Source organism: Centropristis striata, chromosome 22 (genome assembly GCF_030273125.1).
Source record: "Centropristis striata isolate RG_2023a ecotype Rhode Island chromosome 22, C.striata_1.0, whole genome shotgun sequence".
Taxonomy (NCBI): Eukaryota; Metazoa; Chordata; class Actinopteri; order Perciformes; family Serranidae; genus Centropristis; species Centropristis striata.
In genome coordinates, this window is record NC_081538.1 from 26023609 (window position 1) to 26042775 (window position 19167).

The following is a 19167-nucleotide window of genomic DNA, read 5'->3' on the forward strand; positions in this document are numbered from 1 at the left end:
ATTTATATTACTGTACATATGCACTTTACTGCCTTTTTGCACTCCTGGTTGGATGCTAAACTGCATTTCATTGTTTAAGTACCCGTACTCTGTGCAATGACAGAATAAAGTTTATTCTAATCTAATCTAATCTATTCTAACTATATTTAATATATTTAACATAAGACTTTATTCATCCGGCAGTGGGGGAATGAAGTCGTCACAGCAGCTCATGATACCGACACATAGATATATAAAAAACAGAATAAAGAATATAAAAAATAAGATATCTACATAAATTCTATACACCTTATATACATAAAGCACTTATGTGATTGCTATTTGACATTTATTATTAATATATTTCCAAAATTATAATTATTTTTCATTGATTTATTTATGTGTTACGTAGGATGTATTTTTTGTATCATTAATTAATTTATTTGTAATTTATTTGTTCATGTATTTATTTATTTTTTATCTATATTTATTTAACGTTTAGATGAGATTACCCCATCGCACACTCTTCATTTGCATAAACAAGAAGAAATGCAAAAATAAATGTATAAAGAAAATAATACAAAAATATGTAAAATGAATTATTGCAATTTTATAATTAATCTATAAATATAAAAATATGAAATGAATATAAATAAATGGAAGATATGGTTAATAAATAAACCAATACATTTTGGGTGCCAAAAAAAGAGCCCAAAACCAGATATAAGACCTAACTTGTCCAATTATACCTGATGTCACTACTTACCGGACTATATTTACCTTGTTGTTTCCTTTTTAATGGTTATATTTATTTCTGTGCACGTGCTTTAGGAGTAAAGATACCTAAACATACATTTAACTGGAGTTAACTATCATTTTAATGTTATTTTCCGTTTTTTTCTACAGTAAATTGTGTTAAATAGTCCTAATGTAAACATACAAAACAAGCTCCTAAAATCAAAGAAGCTGATTGGTCGATATACTTTTGTCTCCTCTCTGATTGGTCAATCCTCTTGCACCTGTCGCGCGACCTGAAGAAAGTTTGGCAGCCGTTGAGATATTTAGCCGGAGTGGGCCGGCCCATTGTTCACTCCTGGAGAGGGGGGGTTGGGATAATCAGTCCGGAACGTTCAGGAAGGGAACTAAAAGCTGTCAAACGGGTCTCTACCTTTGCTGAGGTGAGGAATGGAATACTCCAGGAACTCTATCCTCCTCGAGCAAAGAAAACTTTCAAACTTCTGTTATGTTGTCTGGAAAAAAAATGGCAACTCAGTCATAGAAAGATAACTTCAGGAAAAGATAATTAACCGTTAAATAAAAAGAAAAAAATGGCGTCAGAGGTGAAGTTAAACGGTAACGAACTTTTAGAAGTTGACATATGCGACGGCGGCGTGTATTCAGAGGACGAGAGCGGCGTTTTTGTCAACTCCGCCGCCTCCTTTCAGGATGACTTCTCCGGCTTCCAGCAGTGGAGCAGCCCCGCCGAGCCACCCGGTGACACATCATCACCTCCGGGGCAGCAGCAGCAGCAGCAGGTCCCCGCTGCTGGGACCGCCGCTACCGCCGCATACTGGACCAGCGCGACCGGTGACAGTGACTCCGAGCTGCAGGGAGATGGAGTCAGATCTCAGAGGGCTTCCATAGTGGACTGTCTGCTGGTGGAGCTTTATGAGACGTACAATGGGAGCAGGAGGAATGTGGACAGCTGGGACAGCTCCACCGAGGCGTCCGGGTCTGAGTCTTTCCTGGGCCGCAGTAACTCCGGGTCCAGCTTCCTCCAGGAGCTCCAGGAGAAGCACACCAGGCGGCACCAGATGAACTACCTGGCCCAGAAAGGTGAGGGCTGAGGGGCGTGGGTGTTTGTGATCACAGGCGTTGACAGGTCCTGTTCCTCCTTTAGCATACTGAAAGCATCTGGCCAAGTCACTTTCATTCATATTCATATTATTCATTCAATCACAAAGATGCCCCCAAAGGGGTTCACAATCTATAGAACAAGCAAACAACCTCTGGTCTTAATCCATTCATTCAGACAGACTAGAAAACAACCAAACTCTCTTATCGTCACACTGTTAAAATGATCGCCTAAGTCATTTTATGTCAAAATATTTTTTTGTGTGTGTGCCTAAATCATCTCCTCATGACGCCGGTCACCTATGGTAAAATCGCCTACATCCTCAGTTGATCAGATCATGTGATTTTACCCCTTTTAGATAATAATAGTTAATAATGTCAAGTGTTTGTGACTTAAGCAAGATATGGTAACACTTTATTTTGAAGGTGTCTACATAAGAGTGACTTGAGCGTGTCATAAACATGACATGGGATGTGTCATGAACATTAATAACACTTCGAAGTAACATTAATGCTCATGATACTTGTCATGTCATGTTTCTGACAGGCTTGTATGACTCTTATGTAGACACCTTCAAAATAAAGTGTTACCATATCTTGCTTATGTCACAAAGGCATGTTCAAAAAGTTTCATTTACTTCTCTTGAGTTACATAATTTACACACAGTGTTATTACTATGCCAATAGCCATCCTTTATTACTTACTTTTTGAGTGAAATGATCAATAGATGTCATATGTTACACTTTTGGTGAAGTTTTTTGTGTTTCCTGCAAAACTTGAAAAATGAGTTAGGCAATTATTTTAACAGGGTGACATTATCAAACTGTTCAAGTAAAGTTTGCTTTGATTATTTGTAAAGTCTCAATTACCTTAATTCAAATATTTAAAACGAAAGGGCAGCTCTGCAATTCATAAATTAATCAGATATTTACCCATTATTACTAGGGCAAATACGATATTGGGCTGCATCATATTATTAGTTATGGCCAATAAATAGAGCTGATAAAACCAAATTGCTTCGACTGCCTTAGAAAAGCTGTCTGCCAACCCTCCTCTGTTTCTCTTTTTAAAGCTAACAATCTGCCTTTTATTATTTATCTGCAGGCCTAGCAGCCACAGGCTTCTAAAGTCATGGAAAAAAATATTAGACCACCCTTGTTTTCTTCAATTAATTATTCTTTTTAATGCCTGGTACAACTAAAGGTACATTTATTTGGACAAATATAATAATAACAACAAAAATAGCTCATAAGAGTTTAATTTAAGAGCTGATATCTAGCCGTTTTCTATGATTTTTATTTTGGTTGTTATCAAGAAAACCATGGAAAATGTCTAGATATCAGCTCTTCAATTAAACTCTTTTGAGCTATGTTTGTTGTTATCATTATATTTGTCCAGACAAATGTACCTTTAGTTGTACCAGGCATTAAAATGAACAAGAAATTGACTGTATGTTGTTATTATTATGGCCAATAAATAGAGCTGATAAAGCCAAATTGCTTTCACTGCCTTAGAAAACCTGTCTGCCAAGCCTGTTCTATTTCGCTTTTAAAGCTAACAATCTGCTGTTTTCCTTTTTGTCATTTATCTGCAGCCCTAGCAGCCACAGGCCTTTTAGTTCCATGAAGGTCTTATTTGATTTATCTGATTTTACAGATTAAGTCACAACATTTCCCTTGAATGTTTGGACAAAATGCTCTATAAAAGCCAAAGTATGTTTAGGAAGGTTTTTGATGTACTTCACTTAGTCTTTGTTTTTATATTTCTAACAGTTGTGTGTCAGTGAGGTTTGGTTAGGTCAGAGCTATATTTAATCATCTACCCCTAAACCTTTCTTACCATAAGGTGTGCATAAACTACAGGTTATAATCTTCAATCAGTGGCCTGTCATGACTGAAATAAATAAACATATAACAGAAACACAACATTTTATTATGACATTCATTGAAGAAAACAGCATTGGTCTGTCGCTTCCCAAGAAAATATATTTGATTACTTGTAAATGGCCTCATGGTAGCCATATCTATGGGTAATAAATCATCAATCCATTTAATTTACCTCTACATATGAGGTAGAGCCAGACTGCAAACATCAGGAGAGACATTTAATAACATGAGACTGGAGTGCACCATAATTAATGTGATTAATTAAATGAGATGAGTCTGTAATGATGGTTTATTAACATGGCATACAAACTGGGTTCACTGTAATCAGATAAGAGGAGAAGCCAAACTGGTTGGAAAACAGGCATAAGTAGCCTGACAGGTATCCTCTCAGCATGCCAACATTCACACAGTCAGACAGCAGCTGATGAGTGTGCTGACAGCTCATTTACTACTCCTCAGTTTGTACTTCGCGGTGTTGCCTCGGAGTCTTGTGTGGCATGTAGCAGTGAGTGCCACGCTGCCATTGTTTCCTCTGTTAAAGGTGAATCCTACAGTAAACACGGCCGGCCTGTGAGCTCAGTGTTTGCACCCTGCGCACACGTGAGGCTCGGTCAAGTTAAACAATGCAGAGGGCTGCCACTCAGGAAGAGGAAATGGCCTGATAGTGCCTCAAAGAAAAACAGCTCAAGCATGTGAATACCTCTAAACCATAGGTCTCAAACTTGCGGCCCGCGGGCCAGTTGCGGCCCTCGTGACGATATTTTGTGGCCCCCACCTTGATATGAAAGTTTAATGTGAGTTTTATATGAATGGCACTTTACCGTGCAGTGTGTGGAAGGTCCCTTTTTATTACTTTTTTAATAATTTTGTGTCTTTTTTTGGTAATTCTGTCTTTTTTTGGTAATTCTGTATCTTTTTTTTTAGTAATTTTGTGTCTTTTTTAATAATTTTGTGTCTTTTTTTATAATTTTGTGTCTGTTTTTTGGTAATTTTGTCTTTTTCTGGTAATTCTGTATCTTTTTTTTAGTAATTTTGTGTCTTTTTAAAAATGATTTTGTCTTTTTTAATAATTTTGTGTCTTTTTTCTAATTCTGTGTCTTTTTTTGGTAATCCTGTCTTTTTTGGTAATTCTGTATCTTTTTTTTAGTAATTTTGTGTCTTTTTAAAAATAATTTTGTGTCTTTTAATGGTCAATTTGTGTCTTTTTTGGGTCATTTTGTTTCTTTTTTAAATAATTTAGTTTTTTTTTCTGTCATTTGTGTCTTTTTAGGTAATTCTGTGTATTTTTGCTCATTCTGTTTCTTTTTTGTCATTTTGTGTCTTTTTTTAAGTAATTTAGTGATTTTTCAGTCATTTTGTGTCTTTTTTTGGTCATTTTGTGTCTTTTTTTTTAGTAATTTTGTGTCTTTTTTGGCCTTTGTGTCTTTTTTAAGAAATATTTTTTTTTTTCTGTCATTTTGTGTCTTTTTTTCTTGGTCATTTTGATACTGCCTCCAGCGTCCCCCAGGTAATTTGAGTCTGAGACCCCTGCTCTAATGTATTCACAGTGTGGGATTAGTGGTTCAGGTCCTCTTTTGGTAAACGTTTAAATGTGGCTGGTCATCAGTGTGAGGTAGGAAGTAAGGAAGCTTCTTGTTAGTGTCCTTGAGGAGGATCCTACCACCTCCTGGAAATGTCAGGAGGTGAATGTGACCTTTGACCTCTTCGAGGAGAGTGGTAATGCAGACGAAGTGACTATCATTATTGATATTGATATAGAGATGCAACTATGTCAATTTATTTAATTGGTTATTCTGACAAGAATAACAATTTGTTTTTATTTGACAAGAAAAACAACACAAACAGTGATGAACTCCACAGATCTGTTTATGTTTCAGATCTGCGTCACCTTCAGATGAAAATCAGATTTTCTTTAGCCTCAAACATTTTCTCTCCACCAGTGGGAGGAGGGTTTGTGTTTATGTGGGGCAGCGTTCTGGTTTTCACTTAATTGTTGCCTGCAGCCTGGAAAACAGATCAGATGACGGTGATATTCTGATGAACAGTGCCGTCCAGACATTACATGTTGTTTAAAAAAGATATGAAGTAGTTTTATTTAGAATGCATCATATTTTAGCCAGACCTGAATAAATGTATTTGTGTGTTTGTGCTGTGATTCTGAAAGAGATGTAAAAACCACAATATTTTATTATAGAACCTGATTTCTAAACAGATATGTGGGTCAGTGACAAATAAGGGTTGGCAAGATGTCAAATGGTGTAACCACAAATTAATGATAAATATATATTTATATAAACTTTATCCACCTACAGTGTATTTAAGTGGACTTATACATTTAATTACTTAATTTTAAAAAGCATATTTCTGAGTATTTCTACATTTACACATTTCATCAATATTGAGCAGAACATATTCTTAAAACAACCATTTTTTTTAATTTTAGACAAATTATGTAATAAATTGTTATATACCATAATGTTGCAATGTAAACATGGGTTGTATTTTTTTTCTCATTTAAGTTAACATTTATTTTCCTGTAAATAATCAGATTTTTATGAAAAAAAATAACGGTTACACCAACTGACACTGTGTTAGATCACGTCATTGACCCATGTATCACAATACTTTTAAAAAAACGTGTTCAGGTGGAATTTCTGAGGTGGAAAGCATAATTTATGTCAGTTTTAGGATTTTCCAACTTAACACTTAATTTTGAGTTTCATCCAAACTTGCAGGATTTGCAAGTTTGCAGGTTTGCCCTCTTTAGAAACCAACAGGAAACCTGCTTTGCATCGATGCTATGGCAACCCTGATTAAACTCTATTTATCTGTTTTTGCTGTTTGCCTTTCAGCCCCGGAGGAGCTGCTCTCGATCATCCAGGAGGTGAAGTATCGTACAGGGCTGCAGTCGGCCAAGCTGCTCCGCCAGCTGAAGAGACGGGACCGACTCTGCCACAAGCTGCAGAAGAACAACGACATCATCACAGCTTGTCTTCAGGCTGTCTCACAGAAACGACGTAAGAACACACAGTTCTTCCTTTGCTTGAATACTAAAAACCATCACAGGCTGTGTGTGGTAACTTTTAGGATGAGGTATGCTTAGACACTCAACAAGTGCTCTTGGAGGCCTAGAATTTCATTCCTTGTATTCATGTTTGATGTTGTTGGTCCCCATAGTAGCATTTCATTGCTGTGAGGGCATAAAACGAGCTGCTGTGACTTCAAGGATGATCACAGCCTCATGAAACTTTACAACCACGAACTAAAGACCTAGAGCTTCAGAATATGTATGGCTTTCCTATCTGAATGAATGTATGAATGCTTTATTTCGGTTAAAACAACAAACAAAAACAAAATAAAATCATGTTTTTACCAAAGAATCCATCAGACAGCAACCGAAAAAGGAATAGACTGAAGCCCCAAGGCTTATTTTTGCCTCTCCTGTCCTGTACCATCTACATGTATACATTATATACATTACATTAACTGAATAATTCACATCGTTACAAAACACATGATAGCTTAAACTGAAAAATTAAATTCAATCAAATTTCATTGTAACCCTTGATAATTTTAGACTTTAAAGTCTTATTGAAAACTAACTAACATAGAATTACACATCTTTATTTCATCATTTAGTCCATTCCATAATTTTACACCCAAAACTGACACACATCAGTATTTGAGATTAGTTCTGACTTTGTGAGTTTCAAACATTAGCAACCCCCTTAAGTTATAAATCCCCTGCCTTAACTTAAACATTTCTTGAATACAAACAGGAATTTACATGTTTACCACTTGAAACATAATTTCTAATGTTTTTGAATATACAATGTCTTCAAATTTTAATGTGTGTGATGATCTTATGAAAAGCTGATTTGTAGAATCTACAATGATAATTGTAGTTTACAGAACAGAAGTGCTCGCAATCTAATAGCCAAATCTGCATAAATGTCCAAAATGTCAAAGGCTTTTGATCCCAAATAACACCATGGCATTTTCCTATGGGCTTCCTCAAGGTCTTGCTGTCTTAATGTTGTATTCTGGAGGGTTTTTTGACCATTTTTATCAATTTAGTGGTCACAAATGGTTAAATTTAGCATTAAATATGTGTTGCAAAAGGTACCAACCCCAAAGTAGCTGCAGTAACTTATGAGATAGAGCATCGGAATGGCCTTCATACATTTTCATTTAATTGTGTAGGCCCCTATACACTCTAAAATAAAATAAAAAGTTTATTACAGCCTCTCAAATTAATGCTCAGGTTCCCAGCTTTCAGGCAACACACACCACTTCTCTCTAAAGACCCCTTTTTCCACCTAACAAAGACAAAATGGGTCTAAAGTAAGCCCAATATAAAGTGCATCCTTTTAAAAGGGTAAAAGCATTTGCAAGGTACAGACTTGCAGGTGCGTACTCTACATATGAGCCTGTCCTCGCTGTCATATCACATGTAGTATGAAAATAGCCTTCACATTTACATAAAAGCCTAATAGTTGATTTACATATACTGTGACATATACTATGCACAGCGCATGACTGGGATCATTATGTTCCTTTTCATATCCCAAATCTCCTGCCCCCTTTTAGTCTGCAACATTGAATTTAAATGTAACTGTTAGAAACATGGCTTACAGAGTTAATTTTTTCCAGGGAAACGATTATGGATTAAGCCTCATTCTATTAATGATCTATACATAAGATTACACATCTGGACCATACTAATTAGTTATTTGGGAAGATAACCATAGGCCTAAGTTCATGATGTTTAACATATTATAATATTTTGTTGTTTTTTGTGGTTGATTGTTATTGAACTTTTTCCAGATATAAAGAAAAAACAGCAATGATTCAACAAAGTTAAACATATTTAAAGGAATGTAGGTCTAATTCAGTTATGTTGCTTTGATTGTTTGCTGTTTTTCTCTGTTAACATGCAGCATGATGGCTCACAAGGAGGTAGAGTATGCAATAATATATGGGTTTATTATAATATAAATGCATTTACACTTGGATTTATGGCCAGATTGTGCCAATATTTCCAATATAGCCAGTATTTCATCTGCTGCATGGCATTGTACTGGCAGTTCCTCAGCAGCATAAACTTTACTCATTGAGTATGATTAGTAGTAGTGACAGTATTTTAGCATCATTCATTCATTTATTATCCTTCTCTGCGGGGGGCTGGAGCGGCGGGGTCCACCCTGGACAGGTCTCCAGACTATCACAGGGCTGACACATGGAGACAGACAACCATTCATGCTCTCATTCACTCCTACGGACAATTTAGAGTCACCAATTAGACCTAAGTGCATGTTTTTGGACTGTGGGAGGAAGCTGGAGTACCCGGTGAGAACCCACGCTGACACAGGGAGAACAGGCAAACTCCACACAGAAGAGCTGCAGGCGGGAGTCGAACCGGCGACCCTCTCGCTGTGAGGCAAGAGTGATTTTAGCTAGGGATGCACGATATTGGATTTTTTGCCGATATCCGATATGCTGATTTTTTTACAACTCATTTAGCCGATTATTGATACCGATATTTTTTTCCCGCACAACTAATACCCACAATCAGGGCAAATTTGGCCAATTTCCCAACTGACATAATAAGTAAACATAACCTGTGTTCACTGGGAACATGTGAAAAGTGCAACTGTACAGCAATTAAACCCAGATTGAATAAAACTACATGTACCTTACAGACTGCTGCTTAAATTCAAATTTAACTTTAAAACAGGAGCCCAATATGTGACGACTCAATCTGCACTGTGCAAACAAAATCACAAACGGTACAAAAAATATAAGCAGCTTCAGTCCCTAATCAGAACATAAATAAATAGGTGGGCTCAGACTACACTGCACAATTCTATGAGCTACAAACAACAGAGAGGTGATGTGCACCCCATTATTTAATCACTTTATTATATCGGCGGATATCGGCGTGTTGGCCTCATGATTAAGACCATTTATGGTGAAAATGTCCCGAAATAGCTATAAAAAATGTCAGGCTGTGTGTTAAATAGCCCTACATTTTGGGGAATTGCTTGACCTTTGCCAGAACATGAGCTGTGTGTGCAGTGAACATTAATAAAAATGGCACTTATTTGATTCTTGTTACAACACCTTTATATAAAGATATTGCCTGTTGGAGTTTTTGCAATTTCAGAAATGTTTGTTTTCTTGAAATGGGCATTACTGTACATGTTATCTATTATTGAGCTCTTTCTATGGAAGGACTTGCAACAGGTCTCTGCATTTTATGGCAGCCTACTCTTATATTTTGATGTTGGAGAACAACTTAGAGTTATTAGAGCTGCCGTCCACTTGAAACATCAAGAGAAAAGATGATTTATTATGACAGTTATGGAACATTATCATCAAGGCTGTTTGCAGATATTGATTCATTAAAACTGGACGTCCTTTTCCATGCAGGAAGCACTTACTGCACCTGTGAGCCTGAATCATAATGTCATGCATCATCGATTCAGTTCGCAAGCATCATTTCTTTAATTGCTCTCTACTTTTGGTGGATGACGAGGCAGAATCAATCATCCCTAAATGTTAGGGCTGAGGACAGTTTGCTGACTTGTGTCGGGGGGAAGTTTTTTATAAAGTTTAATGTTTTTGGGGTAACATTTGCTGTCTGTGTTCTCCAATTAAAAACAGATTAAGGATATTTAACCACCATTTGGTGCATCACCTCAGCTCTGTAAGTCATTTATCTGGCTTAAAATGTTCAGTTTCTTACTCAGAATCAGAATTTGATTTAATTTTTGAATTTTGATTCATTTAAAATACAAACAAACACAACAAATATATCTTTCACATGAAAGGGGAAAAAAGTGTGTGCTGGAGAGGTCAGAAACCCGGATGGGCTTATAGAGAAACCTCACCAAGTTACTAAAACTCAAAATAATTACAGCCTGAAATTCAATTTGAAAATATATTACAAAGAATGTAACAGGCTGCAACTCAATTGGCAGAAAATAAGTTAATAATAAGAAATGAAACATCAGGACTCACAAGCAATTACAAACGAAGGGAGGATATATAAATATAATAACATAAAATAAAAAACATAAGACAATCATGTCATTATTCGACTAGGCTAGTTTTCCATTAAGCACAGGATCTTTTTAAGAATCTGATTGTTGGTCACAAGTTGTTTGGTGTCTTGAGATATGAAGACATAAACAACCATGGCTGCTCTCTGCTTCCATACTCAGTTTTATTGAACATTAAAGGTGTAAAATGTAACTTTTTTTTGCATCAAAATGTCTAAAAACTAATAGACCTTTGTTATATATTTTGTTGACTTGTATTCTCCCATTATCACAATTGTTTCCAACCATTTTAAGACTTGTCTTAAAATGCCAGAATTTACTTTTTGTCCAATTTTAAGACAGATTTTTACTATACACTTTGTAGATCTTGGACTTTTTTTTGGCATTTTTTTTTTTATTTTTTTTTTACATTATGTCTTTATTTAGAATCACGTTTCAGTATCACATTACAACAGTCATCACCGTTTTGGTAATTGACACTGTGATCCATATTTTCAGATTTTTATGTAGTTATAAACAAACAAAAAAACAAACAAACAGAACTTGGGTGTGTTTCCATCTACAGTAAGTAGTAAAAACAGATTAAAAAAGAAAAGAAAGAAGAAAGTTACATAGTATTAAACAAAAGAAGGGCGTTTCGGGGCGATGTACAATCTCCACTTCTCTCAGATTTCCTCAAATTTGGCTTTTTGAAGCCTCACAGAGTTTTTTTGGGGCATTTTCATGGTTTATTTGATAGTGACAGAGAGAATGGAAGGGTAAGACGTGCAGCAAAGGGATCTTGAGCCAGATTCCAACCTGGGTCCCCTGTAATAAGGACTCAGGCCCCTGGGATGCCCACCCTGGTTATTTTTTACTATGTGTTTTAACCAGATGGAGGATTTTAATCATCAGACGTCTGGATCTTAAGCCCCTTCCAGGATGTCCTGTGTCCTCAGATCGGCTTCAGAAAAACACTGATTTTGAATGTGAAAAGTGCTTTATTTAGTGTTTTTAATCAGCGGGTTTTGTCTTGTTTTCGAGAGGAGGAGAAAATTAAGATAAGAGATAATTCTGCTCCCGGCAAAAACAGAATGCAAGAGTTTTAGCAAATCCTCTGCGACCTACATTCAGTTGAATACAGTACAAATACAAGACATCTAATGCTCCAACTGGGAAGCTTTTTACACTTATTTTATATTTGATGCATTTTGTTTTTTATTAATGTTTTGGCATCCCAATGTTTGTAGAATCAGGGTTGTAATCAGGGCAATAAGTGATATCAATATGTGATAATGGATCTGACTTGAATGCACCAACAGCTTTTACGGTCATGGAAAAAAAATTGACCATTGTTTTCTTCAATGTCTTGTTCATTTTAATGCCTAGTACAACTAAAGGTACATTTGTTTGGACAAATATAATGATAACAACAAAAATAGGTCATAAGAGTTGAATTTAAGAGCTGATATCTAGACATTTTCCATGGTTTTATTGAAAATAACCAAAATCATCATGGAAAACCATGTTAAATGTCTAGATATCAGCTCTTAAATTCAACTCTTATGACCTATTTTTGTTGTTAACATTATTTTTGTCCAAACAAATGTACCTTTAGTTGTACCAGGCATTAAAATGAACAATAAAACATGGAAAAATTAGACCAACCTTGCTTTCTCCTTGACTGTATGTCAGTTAATGAAACTCATCCAGTCATTTTGGCTGTGAATTTATGTGCTTTTATCAAAAAAAATATGTCCACATTTGCAGAAGACTTCATGCATTCATAGAGTTTTGCAGAGCTTTAATGTATCTTGAGTAGATTATATTCAGTAGCTCATTTAAAAATCATGAGTCCGTGCAGTGTGATTTTTCAGTGCATGTTTAATAACTAGCAGGAACAAAAACCCACCCTGCTCTCTCTCCTGTCTCCTCCACCATTACCTCATCCCTCTCTATCTCCCCCTCCACCCTCCCCTCCCCTCCCCTACCGCATCTCTCTACCCTTGCACCTCCTCCTGGTGACGCCAAACCGGAGGAGGATGAGGAGGTGTGCAGCATCAGCAGCACAGCCGAGCACCAGCAGCAGGAAGCGACGTCCTCCTAACCCGCTCGGCTATTTTTGACATCTTCTGAATCATATTTTATGCAGATGTTTGAGCCGCTTGAAACAGGCTTTCTGCACGCTGTAGCACGACAAAAAGCTCCGTGGTTTCTTCGGGCAGAAGTCGGAAACACGAACTGTGACCGGAAGCGAGTTGAAACAGTTTAATCGATTGGTTTCTAAGCGTCTCGGAGGAAAGCGTTGAGAAGGGACAGCTGCGTCTAAATGGGGATGAATCCCCCGTCGCCACGGAACACAAAGCCTAAAGGAGGATTATTACACCATGGTTGTGCGGTTTGATTCCCGATGAGGCAGGAGAGGCTCCCCGCCGCCGGCAGGAGGCCGAGGGCGGGCTTGAGGCAGCGGCAGCAGGGATCGGGAGGGGTCGGGAACATCATCAGCAACGTCCTGAAGAAACGGAACGGGATCTCCAGGAGCGCTCCCCGGCTGCTCTGCACCTTAGAGCCAGGTGACACTTATTAATGCAGCACTGCGGCGGTCATCGCTTTAAAACAGTGTCTGGAGACAGAATAGGGTCAAACTGGAATGAATGAAGTCACCACTGGTCAATAGGATGAATTATAGGCTGAGCTCGTGGCTTTAAAGGGGCTCAATTGTGCTTACTGGCCCCATATTGTTCTCTTTATACTCTCATTTTCCTTTTATTTACTGCTTGAACAGGTCTGAGCTTATTTACAGTATGTCTCATTATATGCTGCAACTTTATCAGTGGTGGAAAGTACTAACCCAAATACTTGCACTGAAAAAAGAGATTTTTTTGGCCCTGTAATTATTATTTCAATCATCTATATAAATTCTACAAAGAAAAATACAAATTCAGTGCTTTTAATTTAAAAAAGCATTTTTTTAATGTTGTGCATTTCTTATGTTTGTTATTATGTGTCCTCAGTTTTGTATGTAAATTGAATCATTCGTTCCAAGTAATATTCACTAAACCAGTTCATTGGCTTAATTAGTTGATATTTCCAAGTAAAATGTAATTGAGGGACATCAGTGAATCTGCAATTTACTTGTGTATTTTCATTTTTAAAAAGTGGTTATATTAAATAGATATTACTTAGAAACAGCCTGAGTAAAGATTACAAACACTTTCTGTGTGGAAAAACTTGCCTAGCTTTTTTTAAGTAAATGTCACTCCAATTTTTTTCAGTGTACTCTCATTTTCCTTTTATCTACTGCTTAAACAGGTCTGATCTTATTTACAGTATGTCTCATTTTATGCTGCAACTTTATCAGTGCTGGAAAGTACTAACCCAGTACTTTTTTATTTTAAGCTGCTTCTCCGCTAGCCAACATTTTAGCAGGGAATATTGTACTTTTTACTGCACTGCATTTATTTGACACTTAAAGTTACTAGTTACTTTTTACATAAAAACACACAGTCATGGAAAAAAATATTAGACTATTGTTTTCTTCTATTTCTTGTTCATTTTAATGCCTGGTACAACTAAAGGTACATTTGTTTGGACAAATATAATGACAAAATGTTACATTTTCCATGGTTTTCTTGATAATAACCAAACTCATCATCAAGAAAACCATTGAAAATTGAACATTTTTTCATTATATTTGTCCAAACAAATGTACCTTTAGTTGTACCAGGCATTAAAATGAACAAGAAACTGAAGAAAAAAAAGGGTGGTCTAATATTTTTTTCCATGACTGTATCATAAATATATTTTAATCTGCCCAGTAGTATTTTTAAAATTGGCTCCATATTGACAAACTACAACATTAAAAGTGTTCTACATCTATTTGATGGTGATTAAAACACATAATTATATGATATTCTATAATTGTGTAACACTGCAGAATGAGTACTTTTACTTTCCATTTTTGCTGATTATACTTCTGTTCTTTTGCACAAACTTTTACTTGTAATGGAGTATTTTTACACTGTGGTATTTACATTTGAATTGCAGTAACTGACCTAAACCCTTTTTCCACCTATGAACTTCATTTACCCAAAATTGGAAAGTAATTGTCATCTTTAACTATGGCTGATGTATCAAACATTACATATCAGGCATCATTTTTGCACAAATAACATTTTAAGGAAATTATGGCCCAATATTCGCGAATACACATTACATATGATACCCCCAGAAAGTGCATAACCTTTTTTAATCAGCTGTAGAAATTGTCTGATGGTTCATTACTTTCTTTTGCTCCTTATGACAGATTCATGAATGCATCCTGAAGGTATTACATGAGCTCATTTCCAACAAAGGAAGTATTAAAACGTGACTCAGTAACTCATTTAAGCTCCAGTGAGTTCAAAATCAAATCATGAGCGCATTTGAGATGCATTTCAGGTTTGGTTTCATGCATCTTTTAATGCATCACATCACTCTCACTAGATAACTGAAGAGATATCACTTTTCACTCTTACTTTACTTCTTATCTGTGGATGGAAACTGCTGATGCACCAGATTTGTAGCTCACAAAGGCATCTAGATGTCTCCGTGCAGTTCTGCTGTGGTATGCACACTTTTGACAAGTGATTTAAATAAATAAATGTCTCATATCCCAGAGACCTATCACCCAGTGCTGTTTGTTAGTCTGGTGCTGCAATATATGAGCATTATTTTATACTTTTTACTCTTTTACATCAGCTCTGGTTGGCAGATGTTTTGCTTTCTTGCTTTAGTCCCATGTTTGATTAGTCCGATGGCTCAAGTTAAAGGAATTAAAACAACTTTTTTTTTAATTTATCAAGCTGCTGCAAAGTGCAAAAATACAAACAAGGGCTTTTTTGGATGAATCACAGCAAAACATCTAGTGCTCATTAAAAAAAAAAAAGCACTGGGAATGTAGGGCATGTTGCATATAATTAATGTGTTGTGATATTTTACGGTTACAACACCGCAAAAATGATCAATTTCCCAGATATTTATCATTACCGATATTCCAACACTTCATAACAGCCGGACGAGGATTAACCTTGTTTATTCATGATAAATTCAACTTTATGTGCACATTATAGAGCTTATCCTATGTTTCTGCATGAGTGTGTAGCAGTCATTTCTCTTGTTTGTGCTTTTCAATGGTCAAAGACTGAACATTTTGAATAACCTCTCTTCTGTCCTTTAATTTTGTAAGATAAGATAAGACGGTTCAAGTACTTTATTAATCCCGAAGGAAATTCTTGTTCCAGATAGCTCCAAGTTACAAAAACAATTACAAAAACAATCACAATATAGGATAATATAAGAAAAACAATTAACAAAATGGGTAACAATAACAAAACATGATATAAATATAGCAATATATTTTAAAAAATCTTCCCTCAAAAGTCTTCCCTCATCTCTTGCTTTCTCACATCCCTTTTACTTCTTTTCTTCCTTGTCTTCCTTTCTCCCCTCCCTCCTTCCTCCTCCTGTAGTCTCTATACATCCTAGATGGGTTAATTTCAAATAATTTCACCTCCGGACCTAATAAAATGTCACCTATTATGCTTGACTTTTGCCTCTGGATCCTACTTATACAGTCATGGAAAAAATGATTAGACCACCCTCGTTTTCTTCAATTCCTTGTTCATTTTAATGCCTAGTACAACTAAAAGTACATTTGTTTGGATAAATATAATGATAACAACAAAAATAGCTGATAAGAGTTTAATTTAAGAGCTGATATCTAGACATTCTCCATGGTTTTCTTGAAAATAACCAAAATCATTATCAGGAAAACCATGTTAAATGTCTAGATATCAGCTCTTAAATGAGCTCTTAATTATTATTAGTTATCATTATATTTGTCCAAACAAATGTACCTTTAGATGTACCAGGCATTAAAATGAACAAAACAAACAAGGAGAAAACAAGGGTGGTCTAATTTTTCCATGACTGTATGTCAGATAATGGAACTCATCCAGTCATTTTGGCTGTGAATTTATATACTTGTATTTAAAAAAATATGTTCACATTTGCAGAAGACTTCATGCATTCATAGTGTTTTGCAGAGCTTTAATGCATTTTTGAGTAGATTATATTCAGTAGCTCATTTAAAAATCATGCCTGAGTCTGTGCAGTGTGATTTTGTTTTTTTAAAGTGCATGTTTAATAAATAGCTGGCCGACCTGAGAGGGTTTAGGGAACAAAAACCCACCCTGCTCTCTCTCCTGTCTCATTCCCTCTCTGTCTAATAATGATTTTGGTTTTTATCAATAAAACCATGGAAAATGTCTAGATATCAGCTCTTAAATTAAACTCTTATCAGCTATTTTTGTTGTTATCATTATATTTGTCCAAACAAATGTACCTTTAGTTGGACCAGGCATTAAAATGAACAAGAAATAGAAGAAAACAATAGTCTAATAATTTTTTCCATGAATGTGTGTTTTTATGTAAAACGTAACTATTAACTTTAAGTGGCAAATAAATGCAGTGCAGTAAAAAGTACAATATTTCCTGCTAAAATGTTGGCTGGCGGAGATCCATCTTATAATAAAAAATACTCAAGTATAAGTATGTCAAGATAGCACCCAAGTACTGTATTTGGGTTAGTACTTTCCACCACTGATAAAGTTGCAGCATAAAATGAGACATACTGTAAATAAGAGCAGACCTGTTTAAGCAGTAGATAAAAGGAAAATGAGAGTACACTGAAAAAACTGAAGTGACATTTACTTAAAAAAAAAGCTAGGCAGGTTTTTCCACACAGAAAGTGTTTGTAATCTTTACTCAGGCTGCTTCTAAGTAATATCTATTTAATAGAACCACTTTTTTAATGAAAATACACAAGTAAAACAACGGCCTAAAATAATTTTCCATGACTGTATTTCCAGCCTCAGCTAAACACACATTGTGTATCAGCAGTGTTAATCTGTGACAGGCAGTAGGAGGGTTTTCCGTCTTAATCCTCTCCCAAAGCGCTCACAGCAAGCCGCACAATAAAGCGACGTTCATGCAGAATGGCGCAGGGAAACACGACAGAGGCGGAGCAAGCAGGTTAAACAAGCATTTTATCTTTTTGGTATTGTAGTGGGACTTGTATTATTCATACTTGTAGTGAGCTCGGCTGCAGTGTGAGGGACAGATGGATCCTCCAGAGGCTCTGCTGGAGAGGGGAGAGGGGAGAGGAATGGCCGCAGCCTGTCGGAGCCTTTTGGCTCAAAGCCGACATCATGTCAGGACCTGTCCTCTTTAAACTCAGATCAAAGTTTCATTTCCGTTTGGTCTCCGGGGGGTTTAGCCTACTGGGCTAAATATTCTCTGAAGAAGTCTGTCTGTGCGTGCAGAAGAGATTTTACACGATTTACAGTGAAGCTGAGATTGAAACGCGGATTCAGCACCACGCGGAAGTGGACAGCGACTCTTCCGTCACCAAACTGTTCAGAAATCTAATGTTTTAATATGAAACCTGTAGCTTTAAATCCGCTGTTTTTTTTCTCATGATATCGTGGTTAAAATAGTTAGATATGCATTTCTAATGCATCTCTAACACTAACAGAGCTTCCGGTTTTTGTTTTGTTACACAGTCACCTAATAGCGACTTTTTTATTTGTGTAAAAAGTCAGCAGGCTTTCACTATTTCATCTAGCATCTTTATGAATAAGCGACCTGTTGATTTTTGCAGCAATTATTTGACTTAAAGTTCAGTAAATTAGTGTTTTTCTGGTGGTTTTTAGTTTGCCTAATGGCGATTCAGCACCACGTGAAAATGGACAGCGACACTTCCGTGAAGCGTCTCACCAAACTCTGTTATAAAAACTACAGCATTGAAACCCTTCTTTTGTCTCATAATATAGTGGTTAAAACTGTAACATACATACATTATTCTAACTATTACTCACAGGCTTCCTGTGTTTGGATCCTTTTGTTTTAGGTTTTAATTATGTGAAAGACAGTTACCTAATGTCAGTTTATTGACCTTTATTCTTGTGGGAAAGTCTGCAGGTTGCCTCAAGACCATTTCATCTGGAAACTAAGCCTCTTTAACCTCTAATATCCCCCCAGTTTTACTTTCAAACTCCCTCAGGTTTTAAGGTTTTGCAGGTATTTTTTTCTGTGAACTATAACTGAGTTATACTGAGAGGTGTAATATTCCATCCAATCTCTTGATATGGATGTGTTAAGGCTGTTGTGGTTTGCATTAGAAAAGTGACAAATTCTTAGTTATATAAGGAATTTGATAAGTAAAATAAGATTAATGTTTTTTGTTTTATTAGACCAGGCTTAGGCAACCTGTGGCTCTGGAGCCACATGTGGCAGTGGCTTCCTGTGGTTGTGACAATTTTTTGTTTACCTGCATATCTCTTATATATGACATTGAATAAAA

At 36.2% G+C, this 19167-nt stretch overlaps 1 protein-coding gene across 1 annotated transcript in view; it reads left to right on the forward strand.

The window, feature by feature from the left end:
- The first annotated feature begins 613 nt into the window (after positions 1-613).
- tbc1d30 (TBC1 domain family, member 30) overlaps positions 614-19167 on the forward strand; it is a 35278-nt gene continuing 16724 nt past the window's right edge. The window contains exons 1-2 of the mRNA XM_059326282.1: positions 614-1815; positions 6573-6737. Of these exons, the coding sequence (XP_059182265.1) occupies positions 1308-1815; positions 6573-6737 (673 nt within the window). The 5' untranslated portion in view covers positions 614-1307. The remainder of the gene's footprint in view (positions 1816-6572; positions 6738-19167) is intronic.